Source organism: Ovis aries, chromosome 1 (genome assembly GCF_016772045.2).
Source record: "Ovis aries strain OAR_USU_Benz2616 breed Rambouillet chromosome 1, ARS-UI_Ramb_v3.0, whole genome shotgun sequence".
NCBI lineage: Eukaryota > Metazoa > Chordata > Mammalia > Artiodactyla > Bovidae > Ovis > Ovis aries.
This window is the reverse complement of record NC_056054.1, coordinates 190,721,683-190,742,162: the sequence shown is the minus strand read 5'-3', so window position 1 is coordinate 190,742,162 and position 20,480 is coordinate 190,721,683. Positions and strand designations below refer to the sequence as shown.

General features: G+C 41.4%; 1 protein-coding gene and 1 long non-coding RNA gene across 10 annotated transcripts in view; both read left to right on the top strand.

Annotated features, from left to right (window-relative positions):
• Positions 1 to 5,049, top strand: part of SNX4 (sorting nexin 4) — a 56,277-nt gene extending 51,228 nt beyond the window's left edge. For 5 of the 9 annotated variants that reach the window (XM_060418894.1, XM_060418880.1, XM_060418887.1 and 2 more), the window contains 2 exons: positions 956 to 1,101; positions 2,162 to 5,049. In XM_060418894.1, coding sequence (XP_060274877.1) covers positions 956 to 1,101; positions 2,162 to 2,336 — 321 coding nt within the window. In that variant the 3' untranslated portion in view covers positions 2,337 to 5,049. The remainder of the gene's footprint in view (positions 1 to 955; positions 1,102 to 2,161) is intronic. The other 4 variants (XM_042232590.1, XM_027956643.2, XM_042232587.1 and 1 more) reach the window with 1 other exon arrangement.
• An 8,344-nt stretch (positions 5,050 to 13,393) lies between these two features.
• On the top strand, positions 13,394 to 16,527 carry LOC114113766 (uncharacterized). Its single transcript, XR_009597961.1, has 2 exons — positions 13,394 to 15,439; positions 15,556 to 16,527. It is a non-coding gene; the product is annotated as an uncharacterized LOC114113766 (long non-coding RNA).
• Positions 16,528 to 20,480: the final 3,953 nt, after the last annotated feature.

Here is a 20,480-nt window from a genome sequence, read left to right as displayed (position 1 = left end):
TTGTGGGTTCCCCACATGAAGATACGTGGGGAAAGACCTTTGACCATGAAGCAGATACACACTGGCTTGATTTATTTTTAAAATCCAGGGGAAACTTCCAGTCAGTTTTCAGGGAGCTTGGTCCTCTACTCCTGCATGTGCTGGGAAAATCATCTCCTTCAGTAAACTCCAGAGAGTGAGGAGATGGTGAAGTTTGAGGCTTGGGTTTAGGCATTCTGTTTTATTAATAGATAACCAAGTTTTAGTGTGAATTATGCAGATTTTAAATGGTTTTTTCAGTCTGGTTTATTTTCATTGTTGCCTGTTGAATTTTATCCCTTTTTTATGATCACAGAGTAATTGAAAAAATATGACTACTGACATAAATAACTTGCCTAGTATTTCGCCTGGAAGTTTTCCATATGATGAAGAAGCTCAGTTAAAATTTTTCCTTTTTTGATTCTTCAGCATTTTCTAGTAGTATAAGCCTTAATGGTAGCCCACTGATTGTATGGTTTGTGGTGTTCTGTCTGAGTTAGGGGGAAATGGCTATTTCCTCTTTAAAAAAAAATTGTGATAAAATATACAGAACATAGCATTTATTATTTTAACCATTTTTCAAGTTCAGTAGTAGTAAGTTCATTCACATTGCTGTGCAGCCAACCTGCAGAACTCTTCATCTTGCAAATTGAAACTCTATACTTATTAAATAGCAACGATTAATTTCCCTCTTCACCTAGCCCTTGGCAGTCAGCATCCACTTTCTATCTCTTAAGTTGCACTGCTCTGGATGCTTCATGTAAGTAGACTTGTGCTGTATTTGTCTTTCTGTGACTGGCTTATTTTGCTTAGCACAGTGTCCTCAAGGCTCATCCGTATTGTAGCCTGTGTCAGAATTTTCTTCCTTTTTAAGACTGAAAAATATTTCAATATACAGATGTGATTTATCCATTCATCTGTTTCTGTTTCATTTTAGACTGTGAGAACATTTTCTTTGAAGGGAATGACTACCAAGCTCTTTGGTCAAGAAACTCCAGAGCAGAGAGAAGCCAGAATAAAGATGCTAGAAGAACAGATAAAGGAAGGAGAACAACAGCTTAAGTCTAAGAATCTGGAAGGCAGGTAAAAATGCTGGGATGCTTAACATGGCTAGACTTGCAGGCTCTGTGGTAGGTGGCTTCATCAGTGTCCCTGGATGCAGCCTCATCTTCTAAAATACAGTGATTGAATATTCCTAAGAAATCTGAGTAATCAAAAATCGTGTTACATAGAAACAGCTGTGTTAGTGTTGGGGACAGAGGAAGAAGGAAGTGTTTAAAACGTCATAATATTATTTTCTTGCACTTTACATGATTTCTATCCTTTGTGTATTTCCTCTACTCTTTTCTGTCAGTTAAAAGCCTGATGATGCTGCAATGCCCAGCTCTTGAACTGCTTCCTTTGTTAAGCCTTCTCACAGGCTGTCACAGCACTTGGTTCATACCCTTATCCCATGGCAGTTTGTACAGTGTGACTGTCTCTGGCTATACGAACCCTTCGAAGTCAGTGATTGTGTCTTCTTCATCTTTGTGTCCCAGCACCTTGCATATGGCTTAGAATATAATTATTCCATAAATATTTTGAGAAATTCAGTTCTCAGAGATCTGCCATTGACTTTTGGGCCCATTTTTCATGTTGTTTTTGTCTGATAGTTGTTGAGTAGATCAAGGCAGACTAAGAGTTTCGCTGATTTGGAGGTGGTTTTGTTAATTTTTGAAACTGCTGGTGTCAAGTAAGTCAAAGTAAACTCATGAACAGAGTTAAAAAGACAAATGGCTCTCAGAATTTCTAAAACTGTAGTTGTAATTTAAACAGAATACATGATAAATATAATAACATAATCCATCTTGTTGAAAAGACTGTATGTTTTGCAGTGACTCCAGGCAGGTAAGTTCATGTGGCATCTGTTGGCTTATAAGTTGGTTCAAGGAGCCATTTACATCTGTTTTATAGGAACAATTTGAAGCTGGAATTTGTGGTAAAAGAGACTATTAATTTGTAGAAGAGTCTATGACTGTCTGCTTTTTCTCTCACTTTATAGACAAAAACCCAACTCAGATGAGAAGTGTTTATTTGAATTAATAATATGTAGTTTACTTAATTTAAATAAGAATAATAATGATGACTATACCCTTTATTTCAGAGAGTTTGTCAAAAATGCTTGGGCTGATATTGAACGCTTCAAAGAACAAAAGAACCATGATTTAAAGGAGGCCCTCATAAGCTACGCAGTCATGCAGATCAGTATGTGCAAAAAGGTAGGTTTTGGTTTCAGTGAAGGTATGAGTATATTCAGAAGTGCTGGCAAATTTCTTTAAAATCAGTTTCTTATTTGGAACAAAGTATATATCACTTTCATTTTTAAAGTCCATTCTTTTCCAGAATGTTTCCCAGTTTCTCTACTTAATTTTGAAAGAACTGTCATAATCAAAATCTTAATTACCAAGTCTCCACTCATCTGAAGTTCCAAATTTGTATGCCCTATTTATTACTTGTATTTGAAAATATGTACTAAAAGCATTGTATGGTTATGTGATATTCTTGAACAGGGCAGTAAAATACCATTCCTAGCGATACATAGTTTCATTGGAAAATGGTCTAAAGGTTAGGGCCTGGATAAAGTAGTGTCTAATGGAGTATTCATTGTTAGAAAAGGCAAGATGGATCTCACATGCACGGTCCTAATAAGATGTCCTAATAGGACGGCAGATGAGAAAACAAGCTACACACTGGTGCACACAACGCAGTCCTGTTTTTGTGGGAAAGAGGAAAGTGTGTATTTTTTAAATGATTGTATATATACAAATGAGTTTGAAAAGATACACATGAAAGTGTGTATTAATAAACATGTCACTGATAGCTATCGTATAAGGTATGAACACGGAAGCTTATTCTGGTTAAAATAAATGTTTTGACAGTGATGGAAATTTTTCTAAAATGATGTCGTAAGAACAAAATATATAATATTCCTTAATCTCATTTTCATAACCCCAGAGCTGCCTATGTGATTACCAGTCAGTACTGGTGCTTTACATTTCTCTAGTACTTCTCAACTTATTGGGCGATTCAGCATGCTTTATCTCAGTAAATCATTTAGTAAGGCAATCTGGGACATTTTAAAGGATTGTGAGGTTTTGTTTTGTTTTTCTTTTCGTGTTCCATCAGGGAGGAAAAAAAGCTAAAAAGATTGAATTTTTTCCTGTTATTCAAAGCCTCAGTAAATATTGATAAACTTTAATGTAAAAGTATTAAAATATTCTTCATAAATTAGCGGTTATTAGAGAATATATGTATATAAACAAGATATATATATATACATATCTTGTTTGTTGAAAACATACCTTCTACCACTTTCTAGATTTTACTGTTACATTTTTTATAAACATGCATTTTTGTTTAAGCCTATTAGGTATATAATAGCATGTTAGTTTTTGCCAAATAGCTTGCTGTAACCATTGAGAGGGAGTTTATAACTTTTTATCAAAATATTGGTTATTAGGTTAATAAATTAATAGTTCATTAAATTATATTTGTTAGACTGATCAAGTTTTTTGTTTCAGATATTGCAAAACTTGTTTGTTTTATAAGTAGAAATGATATGAATATATGATATGAGTAAATGAGTCTTTCAAAAAGAGGTAGGAATTCTGTCTCTTTTTTGAAGATAGGCTTATTCAATGATTCTGTGACGTTTTTCAGAAGTATTTCACTTTGACTTATATTAACCATTGCAAGAAAAAGTATTCTGTTTGTTGGACTTACTGATTATTCCAGAAGGTGAAACCTAACATACCATTTAGCCAAGTACTTGGGGCTTTCAAAATCCTTCCAAAATTACATTTTAAGGTTTTGGGTGCTTTTTTTTTTTTTTTTTGGTTTGTTTGTTTTAAAAGGGAATTCAAGTTTGGACCAATGCCAAGGAATGCTTTAGCAAGATGTAATCCTGTGAAATGAATTTCTCTTCAATCAAACTACCCCAAAACAGAAGCACAAGTAAATAAAAAAGATTTGTTACCCTGCATACACAAAAATATATAGTAAGTTGAGTAAGTTGGACTTTCTTTAATTTGATTATATTATAGTTATATTAATATAGCACAAAAGGATGTATTTTAATGAAGATTAAATATTATAATTTGAGGTTTTGGGGACTGGTGCTGATTGTAAAATGTTAATTAGATAAAATACCAACAGATTGTCGCTTCTGAACCAGTGTCTGAATATCAAGTAGGTCATTTCTAGAAGTTCATTTCAGTGCCCACTGTTTCATATCTGCTTACGTAGGGAGTCTTTCCCTAAGACTGAATTCTTATCTTTATTTGGTAAGGCCCACTAATCTATCACAGAGGGTTAATTTTTCTTGCCTTACAGTTGAGCTGTTTGGTTTGACAAAGCTCAGCTGAAATTTAGTGTGAAATCTAAGAATTTCTTCTATGTTCGTTAATGCCCCTGAACATTACCTACAGTAGACAATGCCTTCAGTGTGTTTTACCAGAATTTTGATCTGGTCAAAAATTTTATACTGCCAACAAAGAAGACTCAACTTCTCAGTGGAATACATTGTTATAATCTAGGAATTGGTATACAGAAAGTTTTGAGTATGTTACATATACAAGCATTAAATTCTTAAATAATTCTTAACCTCAGTGATGAGCCTAAATTTACTCTGCTTGGCTCTCTACACATGGCATTTCAGGGTACAAGATGTAGCATTTCAATGTATAAGATACATACGTATTAGTATCTTCATTATTATCATCCTTTTTTATTGCTTGGCTGTAATTTTTATAAAGATAAATTATACTGCTTTTGTGTATGTGTTTTTGTGGTATATGTCCAGAAGCCAAGCACCCTTGGAATTTGCTAGCTTTGCAGAACTCTACATGTGTACTCATTATTACTAACTATGTAAAAAAAATTTTTCAGTACTGTTCAACATTTGACTTTTTTACATGTTTGAAATGTTGCTGGATTTTTGTGCTATTGGCCAGACTTATATGGTAAATAAATGAAGTACTGTGTTGATTTTCATATGATTTTTGTTATTTAACGAAGTGGTCTATATCTATTAGTATCTGATGGCCTGTGGAAAAATAATATGTGCCATACTATGTTTTGAAGAGTTTCAGTTCAGTTCAGTCGCTCAGTCGTGTCTGACTCTTTGTGACCCCATGAATTGCAGCACGCCAGGCCTCCCTGTCCATCACCAATTCCCAGAGTTGACTCAAACTCACGTCCATCGAGTCGGTGATGCCATCCAGCCATCTCATCCTCTGTCATCCCCTTCTCCTCCTGCCCCCAATCCCTCCCAGCATCAGTCTTTTCCAATGAGTCAACTCTTTAATTGTGTATATTTGTCTTATGCCAAAATGTTGGATTTCTTAAAAATAAGATGCTGAAATGACGTATGATTTCTAAATTTTTACCTTTTTTTTAAAAAAGATAAAATTGTTAGAAGCGAAAGTCATCTTGATAGGTACACTTTTCATCCCACTGAAGTGTATCCTCTCTTGGCTCACGAAATAAAATAGCTTTCCATTTGGCCTTTGAAATCAAAAGCCTTTTCTTCCAACCTAACCTTATGCTAAATAGAAAATGTATTAGAGGACTTCCCTGGTGGTACAATGGATAAGAATCTGCCTGCCAATGCAGGGGACACAGGTTTGATCCTTGGTCCTGGAAGATCCCACATACCTTGGAGCATCTAAGTCCGTGAGCCACAGCTACTGAGCCTACACTCTCTAGAGCCTGTGAGCCACCACTAACGAGCTCCTGCACCGCAGCGGCTCAAGCCAAGCACTTAGAGCCCACACTCCACAACAGGAGAAGCCACTGCAGTGAGGAGCCTCTCCCTGCAGCAGGAGGAACTCCAGGCAACACTGAAGACCCAGCGCAACCGAAAAAAAGGGGTAGATTTTTTTTCTACTACCTGACCTAATTTGAGAAGGTCACTGATACCAGTGTTTTGAGATAAATTAGCAAAAATATTTTCTTATCTCTGAAATACACAAATATTCATTTGGTTGTATATTTAGGAATATCTTGATGGATTGAGTTTGAAAAAGTTTCACTTGATAGTACAATAATTCCTTTGAAAAGAACTCTTAAAGGAATTTTATGTAAAAATCATTTTTGGTACTATTGTATGTGCGAGTGTGCTCACTCAGTCGTGTCTAACTCGTTGTGACCCCATGGACTGTAGCCCACCAGGCTCTGTCTGTGGGATTTCCTTCTCCAGGGGGTCTTCCTGACCCAGGGATTGAACCCACCTCTCCTGCACTGGCAGGCAGATTTCTTTACCACTGCGCCACCGGTATGCATTTACACTTTTCAGTATTTAAAAACTAGAACTCAAAAATGAATTATTTAGAGGGGAGATAGATCTCCAAAGATAAATATAAAAAGCTTGTATGAGGAGTAACTAAAGAAGACTTATTACATAAATGTAAATACTTCATAACAGAGGAAAATTTAATCTTTACAGTGTACCAGTGATGCAGTTAGTGTAGTCAAAGCAGTAAAATTAACTGAAGTCATACCTCACCTTCATTTATATCCAAAAACTTGATGAATGAGTCATTGGTAATTACCACATAGCATCCAAAACAGGAACTGAGAGTTCTTAAAATTCAAGCATCTTTAGAATAAACACATACCCAGCTTGGAATGGAATGAAAAGCCAAGGGTTATGTAACAGGAATGCTAGCTAGGCTTTGTATATTCTTATAATTATTTTTTATATTTACATGAATACTGTCTTCATGGTAGAATTTACTGATTATCCTGGAAATATTTACCTTAAAAAATTTTAGAATTTTTTAAAAATTTAATAATCCAGAGAAATAAACTAACAAAAGGCCAAATCAGTAGTTATACTTGCTTCCTTACTTTTATAGCTTTAAATATTATATATTTAAAAGAGCATACTAGAGGGAAAAAAAAGAGCCAATAAAATTCAAAGTAAGTAGAACAAAGAAATATTAAAAGCAAGAGCAAAAATTAGTGATACTGAAAACAGGTAATACAGTTAACAAAGCCAAAAGTTGATCTTTGAGAATATTAATAAAATTAAACCTCTAGCAAAATGATGGAAAAACCTAAAAGACAGATTATCCCTATCAGGAATGAAATCAAGAATGTTATTTAGATCTTTCATATATTAAAAGGATAATAAGGAATATTATGTACAAATGTAAACCAATAAAGTCATCAAATTTCTTGAAAAGTACAGCTTACTAGAACTGACACAAGACAGAAAATGTGAATAGTTTTAATATTAAAGAAATTATCAGAAATTTTCATACAAAAGAACTCCAGGTCCACTTTACTTTATTGGTGAATTCTAGCAAACATTTAAGGAATAAAAAGCTTTAATTCTACACAGATTTTCAGAAAACAGGGGTAAAGGGAATACGTCCCCAATTTTTTTTTAAAAATGAGAAAAGTATTACTCCAATAGTGAAACTAGCCAAAGACATTTCAAGGAAAGAAAGTGGACATACCAATATATATCATGAACATAGATACAAAAATTATTGAACTATTAGCTAGTTGAATCCAGCAATATATAAAGAACTTAATACCTTATGACCAAATAGAGTTTATCTCAGAATGCAGGGTCGTTTTAAAATTAGAAGAGTCAATTACTATCACCTACCATATTAACAAAATAAAGGAAATCCTTCATGATCACTTCAATACATGTAGACAGATGTTTGACAGGATTCCACTCTGATTCATGACTTAAAGCTCTGAAGAAACTAGGAATAGAAGAAACCTTAATTCGATAAAGTGCATCTGTGGAAAACCTACAGCTAACATCATATTTAATGTTGGGAAAGTTAAGTTCATCACTAGACAACTCCCCACTAGACAGTATATGTCCCTATTTCCCCCTTTGCTCCCACCAGTGCTGAAATTCTTCTGGCTTTCTCCCTTCAGCTGTCTCCTTCCCAGATTGTTCCCTGTGCTCACTTTTCTCAGAATATTGTTGAACCTTGAAGAAGATTGATGCCTCATTCTTAAAGCTTCTAACAGGAAATTCATTCACGTATGTTTGCTAGGTGGACACTGCACAAGTCCAAAAAGTCTGGGGAATCTGTTAATTCAGCAGATTTTATAAAAATCATCCCCAGATGAAGGTGGAACTAGTTAATTCAGTGCCAAGAGTCCAAATGAATAAACCATCGTGTGATATAAGCAGCATCAGCAGAAGACGAGGAGAAATTCCTAAATACTCAGTTGTTAAGGCCTTGATTTCGGAGCATAATAGCTAGCATGCATGAAAGTGCTGTTCATACTACAGCTAAAACTGAGGCACAGTGTGGCAGTGTGCTGGCCCAAGGTCCCATATATAGTAATTAGTAGAGTCAGAGTTTAAATGAACCCAGATAACATGGCTCTAGAGCCTGGATTTTTCGAGGCTTTTCCCGTTTGGAGGAGCAGAGACTTGGAGGAGACCCTCTGGGACAGACCCATGAGGATGGCAGAGGGATAGAAAAGGTAACTTTCATCATACTCAGATTGTAAGGAATTTGAAAGGAAAATGTCATGGGTACTTCTGAAAGTGGGAACAGGGAGTGGAGACATGAGAGAGAAGCGGGATCTGGTGAAATACTAGACTAGTTCTCCAACTTTAATGTGTTTGTGAATCGCTTGGGGATCTAGTTAAAACAGATTCTGATTGAATAGTTTATAGAGTGGAGCCTGAGAGTCTACATTTCTTAACAAGCTCCCAGATACTGGCAGTGCTACTGGTCACCCTTTGAGTAGTGAGGTGTTAAATACATATTTTATGTTGGACATCACTAGCTATTAGGCCAATGACCTGGCCAAACAGATGTATTTTGGTTCAGTTATTTAGAAAATACACAAAAATTTAGCAGTTATACAAAAAAAAAAAAGAAAATTAGATAGTAGCAACTTTTTAGTACTATGTCAAGTTTGGAAGTTTATATCAAAAGCAAATTCTGTGTGAAGCTTTGATGATAAAGATGAGTATATGGATAATAATTACATAAAAACACTGAAATTTTATAATATGGTGGTTAAAATAGCATTTATGAAGCATTCATCAAATATTGTGGAAGACTTGCTATTAAATACAGTGATTTACACTGTACTTTTGGTTTATCTTTGCCCCTTCTCAGAATTCCTCTAAAATGGCAGTAAGGGGAAAAAATTTTTTTTGAGTACCATTAAGGGCAAAGGGAACAGAAGAGACAACAGTGCACAAGAAATGTTGACAAAACCACAAAAGTTTGGAAGAATGAAAAGGTGGAGAAGTGTTAATTGACTAAGGAAAATGGGCGACAGCTGAAACTTAATAATACATGCTTATAGTGGGGGCTGCTAATGAGAAGCAAGCTAATTTGCACAGCAGAATTTAAGAAAGACTCAGGAATTAGAGGAAACCGAATGAATGGGTGTAGAGTTAAAGGTGGGGGGAGGGGTTGGTGGAAAATCTGTACCAAGAGCAAGTAGACGCCCAGGACCTGACTTTTCTCCATGTAAAGAGGAGAGCACCATTGCACGTTACTGTGAAATTTCAGATGAGTAGAAAATTCCAGGAAAACAGTTAACATACAGAGAATTGCCATCATCATAGCATCAGGCTTCACAATAGCAAAGTCTCCGAAAAGAATAGAGTAATTGCTTCAGAATTCTAAAGATAAACTATTTCCAGCTTGACAGCCAAACCGTCAATCACATGTGAGGCAGAACAAAGACATTTTTGGATACGTAGTCTCAAAAAATTCTCTTCCTATACAGTTACTCTCAAAAAGCTATCAGAGGATGTGGTTCACCAGAGCAGGAGCATTGACCTGGAAGACATGGGATACAGAAAAAGGAGATCCAGCATAGAAGGTAGATGACAGAAATGCCCAGAAGACAGTCAAAAGGAGTCCCAGGAAGGCACTGTCCAGTGGGAAGCCAGAGATGGAGAGCTCCAGGAGGAAGAACAGCTGGGGAAACGATGGAATTGTAGGCTTCTGTATGGATTTGACAAGTGTGGAATGTTGTATTTGGAGCCATTGGAGTGATGCTAGACATGGAAAACAAAGCAATAAAAACAAGTCTATTATTCAGGAGGAAAAGAAATGTTTTGCAGGAAGAGTATCATAATCAGAATATACTATATGGCTCTGAAGTTAAAATATTTGCATAATTATAATAATGGAAACCTGACAATCAGCTTATCCAGACATGGTGCTAACCACTATAATGGTGGTTTGGGAGGAGAGATTAAGCATGCCAAATACTTTACCTAGTATGTCGATAAATCAAGACACAGCACCAGAAGCATTGTTAAAAAATACAAAGATAATTGTCCAAAGAAATGAGAGAAATGGCAAAAAGAAGTGAAGGGACTGAAGAATAGAGAATAGGTAGAAGGTGAAATAAGGGGCAGCTATTTTTGTCATAAACCTTTTTTTTTTAACACTGTATTGTGGAAATTCTCAAACATACTCAACAGTATAGAGAAAAGTACAGTGAATCTTCATGTACCCCTCAACCAACCCCAACAATTACACACTTGGCCAATCACATTTCACCCATACTCTCACTAATTTTATTTTATATTGTAAATCTTTAAATACTATTTAATTTTTAAAACTTTATTGAACTATAATTGATTTAGAATGTTGTATCAATTTTTACTGTACAGCAAAGTGATTCAGCTACACATATACATTCTTCTTTTCCATTATGGTTTATTATAGGAAATTGAGTGTAAGTACTATTTAATTTTAAATTAATAAATACCGGCAGATGATAGGAATAATACTTGTGAAAAATTATCACTATACACCAAACTGCTTTGTGACCAAAAGGAAGATAACAGTAATCACTACCTCGGACAACATGACCCCATAGGAACCATATCAAAGTTGGTACATGTGTTAGACAGTATAATACACTAGAAATGAATATGGATATGAGTGATAAAAGGGAGGAAAACACACATCTCCTCTCCAGAAAGTGGCTCCAAAGGAATTGTAACTAAAAGCCAAAAGTACGGCTACAGTATACTGACGTGAAACGGCAGTGTCCACATCTGCCCCTCCCCACTTACTGTGAAAGTGAAAGTGAAGTCACTCAGTCATGTCCGACTCTTTGCAACCCCATGGACTGTAGCCTATCAGGCTCCTCCCTCCATGGGATTCTCCAGGCAAGAGTGCTGGAGGGGTTTGGTTTCCAGTCACCACAGTGAAGTACACTTCCTGCTTGTTAGAAACTTGGCTTGGTGTGCAAATGCTGCGCTCCTGTATGTGGCAAGATGAAGAAAAGAGAAGTAATGTGAGTCAATAGCTAATTCAGAATATGTGTAATAAAAATGTAAAAATAATTGCTGCTTTTGTCTAATATATAAGAAGCAGAGAAAAAGGTGGGGCACAGGTCAAAAGGATTAGAGTGGGGAGCAGCGTATACATAACCAGGGAGCGACTGACACGGGAAGGGAGGTGTATTCTAGCACATTCATGTCTGATTATGTTCCCATGCTGGTTTTAAAATAATTTGGCCATGACCTACCATTTAGGACTGCTTGCATTTTACCCATCCCCACCCCACCCCCCTGCCCACAAGGTGAAAGTGAGAGTTGCTCAGTCATGTCCGACTTTGCGACCCCATGGAATCAAAAGTACAGCAAGGTAGCCAGCAGTGCATCAAGGCTCCACAATGACAGATTCTTATCAGGAGAAGCAAGTCTGAGGCCAGAAACTCAGGGCAACCCCCAAGCCAAGGGGCAGAATGGGAGCCCACTGAAAGATGGTGTGGGCCCACATGGGCGTTGGCACCTTCCAGTACCTGTCCTGGCTCTCCTGCCCTTTCTTTTCCTGCCCTTGAGCTTCCAGTGTGGAGTGGGTGGGGGCAGTTAGTGATTTGGGAGTTGCTCCAAAGGACAGAATTACTGTGAGAACAGATTAATACTGTGCAGTCAAGCACCTGATGCTCAGAGAGGCCAGATGAAGGGCAGACGCTTTCTGGAGGCATCAAGTGAATAATTCTTCCCTGAGTTGCTAAATTTTAAGAGAATGGTTGAGCGGTGTGTTTTCTGGTTAAAGGAGGTGATAAGAGCCAAGACAGTCATTCCCTCAAAATCAATCCCTGATCTTTCCCACTGACTAATACATGTGAGAAAGAAATTTTCAGTGGTGATATTTATGAATTGTTAATTAGCATAGTTGACTTTTGTTGATCTCATTAGTGGGAGTCAAAATTTGAAGGAAAAAAAGTTAAAATTCATGAGATTCTGATCCATGGAATTTCAGGTGGGGCTTGGGGTAAAAAATATGCATTTTCTAAAAATATATCAGGAGATTCTGATGAGCAACCAAGTTGAAAACACTTCATTCTAAGGATGGAGGCAAATGGTAACCACCACGGTGGAGTTCAGTTATAAATGACACATTCCATACCCTTCTTTGCCTTCCAGATAGGCCAATAAAAATGTAGCCTGTAAAAGTTGAAGCCCTTCCAAATATGGTCATGGATGTGGTGAAGAGTTCACTTTAGGACATGTGGAGCTTGGTATGATGAGAACAACCAGGTCGAGGTGACCAGGAGGGCGTTAGATATAGAGATCAGAAGCTCCAGAGGAGTCTTGGCTGAACATGGGTTTGGGAGACATTACCAGATAGATGGAATGAACGCTGAGGGGAGCAGCCTGAATGAAGGGAGACCCAAGCACAAAATCGTATGTGTGGATATGGACATGACCATGGCAACTAATCTTCCTTCTACTTAGGTTTTGGTAAAAACTCGACTCTATTTGTGTGCTAACCTGTGTTCCTGTTTAGACTCTGAAAGCCCAGTTCTTTCAACCATCACTCGTGTGCTTTCCAAACTCCGATCCACCTGACTAATATTACTTGTCAACCTCTGATTTGAAGTATCCTTCTCAAAATTTAGGACCCAGAAATAGTATGACCCTGCAGAGGTTCACCCAGTGTAAGCAGGATAGAGGAAGGCTGCTCCTAGCTGGTGTTGAGGCACCACTCATTACCTGTCAGCCAACTGAGGATCACCACTGTGAGCCTGGTCCCTGTTGGCCTTACACCGCTAAAGATGCTCGAATCAAAAAGAAGAAAGAGTGAGTTGCTCGGTCCTGTCCACCTCTGTGACCCCATGGACTAGCCCACCAGGCTTCTATGTCCATGGGATTCTCCAGGCAGGAATACTGGAGTGGGTAGCCATTCCCTTCTCCAGGGGATCTTCGCAACCCAGGGATCAAACCTAGGTCTCCTGTATTGCAGGCAGATTGTTTAACCACCAAACCTATGTTGTATCACATAATTCTACTTTTCTTGATACACACACACACACACACACACACACACGGTCCATGGGATTCTCCAGGCAAGAATACTGGAGTGGGTTGCCATGCCCTCCTCCAGGGGATATATATATATATATAGAGAGAGAGAGAGAGAGAGGTTTCAAGTTTCTCTCTGTATCTTTAGGTATAGATACATGCATACCCACAGGTGAAGGATTGGCTTCTCCTAGGACTTACTAGCATATCAAGAATGTTGGTCAGACCTGGTAGAAGCCCCAGTGTTGCCCGTGTTGTGTGTTGGTCAGGTGGGGATGACCGGAAAACACTGGCCCTGCTGCAGCCCTGAAACCGTGGGTAACCATTGGTCGAAATCCCACGTCACCTGCCTTTACTAGTCAAGGTTCTCTACAGAAGGCTTGCACGCCTTCCATGCAGCATGGAGCCTAAACAGTAAGATGTTTGCCCGAGTTATTTTCCAGGAACGTGGCGTCTGCTGCATCTAGTTTGAGCTGAGCCGGTTGAGACTGGACAGGACCACCAACCCTTGAAACTGGGCATGCACGAGTGTCTGCCCAGTGATCTTTGATGTCAGAGGGCTCACAACCACCCTCACGTGGTGCTTGGTGCCTGCATTTTCCAATTATGCGCTGATGCTTGTAGCCCTGTGCAGAATATCCGATACCTCACCTTTCCCCACGCTCCCCGCACGTCAGGCTACCCTGCATCTTTATTCCTTAAGTGCCTTGAGCCCTTTGCCTGTGGAGAGGTCCATGTGAGGATTATTCGCCCCTGGCTGCCTTGTGAACAAGCCCTCTCTCTGCTGTAAACCTCAGCACCTCAGTGTTTTGGCTGCTGCATGGGGAGCAAAATGAACCTGGTACGGCAACAGCCCCTGAGAGGTCTAGTTCCCAGTCCGGCTCAGCAGTCGGGGAGTCCCTCTTCTTCCACCTGTCAGCAGCCCCAGTAAGTCAATGGAGGGGATGATACCCTCTAATTAAGAACTTACTTGACTGACCTTTGAAACAGACCCAGTTCTTCTAATGATAGGATCCCAGAATCTTCAGCAAGAAACGAGCTTAGAGATGATTTCCCGTCAATTTAGAAATGAGGAAATATGACCAGAGAGGGAAAGTGACTTGCTCCCAGTCACACAGCAGAGTCTCGACTTCTGGACAGGGTTCCTCCCCTCCTGTATTTGCTCTGTCTCCTGAGCTAGTTGGAGAAGGCAATGGCACCCCACTCCAGTACTCTTGCCTGGAAAATCCCATGGACGGGGGAGCCTGGTAGGCTGCAGTCCATGGGGTCGTGAACAGTCGGACACAACTGACTGACTTCACTTTCACTTTGCACTTTCATGCATTAGAGAAGGAAATGGCAACCCATTCCAGTGTTCTTGCCTGGAGAATCCCTGGGACAGGGGGAGCCTGGTGGGCTGCCGTCTATGGGGTCACACACAGTCGGACATGACTGAAGTGACTTAGCAGCAGTAGCAGCCTGAGCTAGTGGGGCTGGGTGGCTTGCCCAGACCTCTCTGGCTCTCATGTCTCACCACTTGCTCAGTAGCCAGGGACGGGGACGGAAAAGGGGATAAGGCGAGCCCCCACATCAGGTCAGGGGGCACACAGAGAGCAGTTTGTGGGGAGAACACGGGAAAGCAATTGGCTGAAAGTGTTTGGGATCAACGCTGCCTTTCAACCACACAGAGACTTGGGATGGTTACTGTTGCAAACACCTCTCCAGTTCCTCCTTTAACCTGAGCCTGTGTATGTGACACCCTGGGGCGTGGGCAGGAGGCCAGTGATAGCTGTGTTTTACAGGTGGCCTGAGCCCCAGAGGACGACGGGTGATCCGGGTCACACAGCTGGGGGGACCAGGCCTGGAAGCCGTGGCTCCGCCTTTGCCTGGCCCAGCCTGCAGGGAGGCCTGTAAGGCTCTTCGGGGTCCTCCTGGTGGGGAATGGGTTCCTTTGGTGGTTGGCAGAGCCACAGGAGTCCTGTGACCTTCCCAGTTGCGGTGAGCTCGCCAAACCTGCCTGACACCTGAGCTCCCGTGGCTCCTTTTCAGGCCCAGCTCATGTTGCTCTTCGGGGGACACGGCCCTGCTTGGAAGTAACTGAAGACCCCCTGCCTTCTCTTAGAGGTGGAAACTGAACCATAGCTCCTGGTGGGGCCTGGGTAGTCATGACAGAGAGCTGGTGTTACCGCAAGGGCTGCCCACTGCAACTCCCTGAGCTCATTCGCTTTTGTTTGCCTCAGGACCCGGGGACCTGGTGTCTCTCCTGCATGAGGCAGGCTCGCCTCCCAGCCGATCTTCTCTACTAGAGAACCGTTCTCACAAACTCATCTCAGCCACAACTTCCTCTGGGCCATCTTCTTTGTGCCCCCAAAAGCCTCCGGCTCCCCAGGCCCCCTGTTCTTAGACTTGAGCATCAAATGCTGAAACTGCTGGTTTCTCCGTGGGGGCGGGGAGGGTTAGCGAGTGGGGGTCGACTCTGCATTTGAAAAGGACATGTTTGCTTCAGCTACAGGGAGCAATGTACACTGCAGTGTTTTTATTAAATTTCTAAATTGTGAAGTTCAACCCTTTATCCTTACAGATTTTTTTTGGTTGCTTGATCTACTACTGAAAGAGGTGTATTAAAATCTACTTCAATGCTGAAGTATTCCTTATAGTTTTGTCAGTTGATGCCATATACAATTTGATGCTCTCTCATTGCGTGCATGAAGGGTTTTAATTTTTATCTTTATTGATACTTTTTACCAGTATATTATGCCTCTATTTCTATTTATACCGTGGTCCTTCCTCCACTCCGACTTACATGATGAGATTTTTCCCTTTAATTTTTAAGGACTACATACGGATAAGCCATGATTTAATGAACTAGTCCTCTATTATTGAACATCGATTGTATCTAATTTTTCACTTTTATAATCTCACTGAAATGGAATTTTTGTATACAACTCTCTCTTATTTCTTCTGCACAGAGTCCTAGTAATGGAATTATGAGGTCAGGGCGTATGAACATTTTAAAGGCTTGTCATATCTGTTGTTCCTTCATGGCTATTGATCAAATTAGAATTTTGAGTGTGGAGTCACCCAGTTGGCTCTGGTTGAGCTGTGTGTTCTTAAAATCTCTCCGTGTTTTTGGCTTGGTCTTTTTTTGTCAACCAGACATCCGCCACACTTATGTACTTGGTGGACAATAAATGAGAGCTTTATTCCTGTTACGTTTCGCCTGTTAGTTTTGGCCAGCCCGCCGATACCTCAGCCTCTGATTCAGTCACTGATGTGGGGCCATGCCTCCTGTAACTTCTCTTGGGTCAAAATGGTAATAAGAAGAGGACCCCACAGGGATATCGAATTCTTAAGACTAATTAATAGTTTATTACACATATACTATGCACACTAGGCATTATATATATGTTAACTCACTGAATCATAACAAAATCCCTCAAAAGCCACTTTAAGAGGTAGAAAATGAAATTCAGAGAGGGAGACTCTAACTAGTCACCCTGCTCTGAATGAGCGGAGCCACGATTCCTGCCCTGGACTCAGGTTCCAGCCGGCGACCCAAATTGCCAGCCCTGCTCTACAGAAATCCACCAGCAGGTGGCAGTAGTGCTAACGGGCCTAGGAAGGACCTCTTGCTGGAGATCAGAAATAGTCACAAACCTGCATTTTCTTCCTATAAAGTAGCATTGACTCTTATTGACGTCCCTAAAACTAGATTATTCAATAAAATAAACATTAACCCAGCAGGCACATTCCTCAGGGTAAAAAGACAATAAAGTAAACAGACCTTTGACCGTGGCCCTCTCTTGCCTAGATTTCATCACTGTGATTCCTCAGGGGGAATCTCTGCTTTGAACTCACCTGCACTTGGTTGATCCTTCCTGACTTTCCACCCACCCTTTGCTGCTCCTGCCCCTGCCTTTCCACCCCTGGCAGAAATCAAGGCCGTGGGGCCATATCCTCAGCTGGAAGAGCCTGTCAGAGCCTGGGGCAAGGGTTTTAGAGAGAGGAACTTGGTGGCCTGTGGAAACCCTTAGTGACTGGGGTAGTCTTATTTTTGGAAAGAATCTTCGACTCACGGCCCAACCACCCATCCTTCAACCTATCCAACCTGTGTTCGAGAATGTGCCTCTTTCTGATCTAGGAGCCCACAAACCCCTCTCATTTCTTCAATCTCCCACTCACAGTTTGAGATTTTTCTGCCTCCTTTAAAAAAAAAAAAAAAAAGGTTTTATTCTTTCTTTTTGGAGTTCCTGAACAAGCACGAGGGCTTTGCTTGCTGCTTTCCCCCCTTGCCCAGCAGCATCTCTTTCACACCCTTTGTACAGGCACACGTTTGTATTGTCTAACTGCGTCTATCCTTCAACAGAAATAGAACAGCCAAAGGATTTTTTTTAACGTTTCACCACATGTGGGTTCTGCCTAAATGGTCCAGGGTTGAACAAGCCTCCCCCAGCGGTGTCCCTTGCTGCAGTCTGACTGCTCCCAGAGCCAGTCTTCATGCTTGGGGGAGGGTCTCTTGCAGGCAGACAAGTTCCTGACTGTTAGGGACCTCAAGGTGGGGCTGGTGCTGGAGAAGCAGCCAGGGGTGACACTCTAAGCTCCACCCTTTGCAAAGTCTGGGATTTTAAGGTACATCCCTAGAGTTTTTGAGACTTGGTTTCCTCAGTGCAAAGTGGGCATAAGCATAGCATCCACTGTGCAGAAATGTTGTGTTAGGTACAATAATGCATGTAAAGTGCCTAGCATAGCACCTGGCACACTGGGCTCAGTGCTTGGCAATGCTGGCTATTGTTTAGTTAAGTAAAGGATGGAGGTAGCTCATGGGGTCATGGAACAATACTGCTGATGTGCCTGGAGAGACCAGGCTACACTGCGGTCTGAGTGCTCATTTCCCCCCAGATTGATATGTTGAAATCCTTATGCCCAGCCTGATGGTGTTAGGAGGCAAGGTGTGTGGTTCAGAGGGTGGAGCCCCCCAGGAACGGAATTAGTGCACGTGTAAGAGAGGCCTCACAGAGCTGTCTCATTCCTTCTGCCATATGAGGGTCCAGAGTGAAGTTGGCACCCAGAAGAGGGCTCTCACCACAACCTGATTCAGCCAACATTCAACCTTGGACTTCTAACCTCCAGAACTGTGAGAAATTTCTGGTGCTTATCAGCCACACCATATGTGGTGTGATGTCAGGGCAGTCCGAAAGGACTAAGGCAGGATAGTTCTCTCAAATAACCAGAAGTCTTGCTTCACCAACTTGGATGAAAACAAGAAACTATTTTTTAAGGTCCAAATAAGCAATCCCAAGCTCCCAACATACAGCTTGTTAAAAAATATCTCCTGTTATTTGTCAGGTATACTTCAGTAGAGCTTTTAAAAATGTGTCCTGTCTGTCAGTAATGAATCCAGAAACCCTTAGTGCTTCTCAGTCATGGTCATTCCATGTCTTAGAAGATACAAGAGGCCAGAAGGACTGTTCGCCATGCGGCTTGCCACCTAGGCCACGGCTGTTTCTCAGGGTTGTCTCTGCAGGTTGTGGTCAGCGGGGGCTGGCCTGGGCTCCCATGGCAGTGATGTTTTAGAAATAAAGCTCTTTGAACTTTGGGCGTCCCAGGTGGCTCAGCAGTAAAGAATCTGCCTGCAGTGCAGGAGACACGGGTTCGATCCCTTTGTCAGGTAGATCCCCTGGAGGAGAAAACGGCAATCCACTCAGTATTCTTGCCAGGAAGAATTCCATGGGCAGAGGAGCCTGGCAGGCTACAGTCTGTGTGGTTGCAGAGAGTCGGGCACAACAGCACACACACGCCTCTTTGAACTTCTCCACACAGATGCTGGTCAGCTGGGGCTAGTTTTCTCCAAGGCTCTGAATCCTTCAAGGGCTCTTTGTGTCCCCTGGAAGCTGGAGGCTGTCCCTCATTGCAGCTGCCAGCAAAAGTAAAATGGCATCCAAGGATGCTGTTAATCCCCCCTTCACCCCTGCAGCAAGCATCAATTCACTGTCGTCCCCAGAGCTGCTTCCCATCCTCCCAAAACTCCCGCGTTCCAGAATCCCCAGAGGAAGTCCTTCATCTCCCAGTCCCAAGTTCACAGCAACCCTGGCCTCCTCTTCCCAGCAGCACCTCCCGTTTCCTTCAGGAGAAGCCACCATCCTGTTGCTCCTGTATTTGGGCGAGACGACTGCAGCCTAAGAGAGGCAAGGTGACCACCCAGTACACACAGCTGGTCAGTGGACAGAGCTCACAGATCCTGACACGCAGCATAGAGCTCTTTCCCCAAAGCCTAAGGGGCCTGAGTTAGAGTGGAGAAATTGGGAGTGGCCAGGGGTCAGGAACAGGACAGTTAAGACAGGCAGTTGTTGACTTTGCAGTTCATGGGGGTAGAAGTGATAAGGGGGCCCAGGCCTGCTGAATGTTGTTTTGCATTTTTGATAGAAACTTCCCTTAAGAGCTCTGCAATTAGGTGCTTAATGAATCAAAGTATTTTGAAGATTAGAAGAAATACCCAGTGCTGGCTTATGGCTATAGGGCTGTTTTAAAAACCAAAACCATGAAGTCTGGGGACTGAATCCCACTCATTTGCATGTGAGCTGCCATTAATTTGTAGATTGAATTTGGGGCCCTAACAAGGCGCACATAAATTAGCTAATTAGTGCTAATGTCTGCAACTGCTCTCAGGACAATTACTCAGTGAGGGAAGTGTGCAGAGCCTAAGAACGTTAAGTCAGGCTCTTCTTTTTCTTGGTCAGCTGCGTAAATGCGGGGCTGCAGGTAGCTCAGGAACACATGTAAGTATACCACTACCATCCCAGAAGCTGCCACGCAAGTAGATGGGGTTAACACGGAGTGGTCAGAGAGCAGAGAGCAGGAGCAGCTTGGGATGCCTGCAGGAGAGATGAGGGAATTCATCCAACTTGGGGTTGCAGGATGGAGCATCCAGGCACCTGGTAGCCCTTCATTCCGGATGCTTAGAGAAGGAAGCCCTTGCTCTACGTGCTGGCTTCTCCTTCCACCTTAAGATGGTGGATCTCCCAAGTGTGGAGTCTGAGCCAGCAGCATTAGCATCACATGGGAACTTAGAAATCCAGATTATCAGCCTCACTCCAGGCCTAATGAATCACAGGCTGCACAGGTGATCCTGGTGGCTCTGATGCACCCTCAAGTTAAGAAGTTCCTC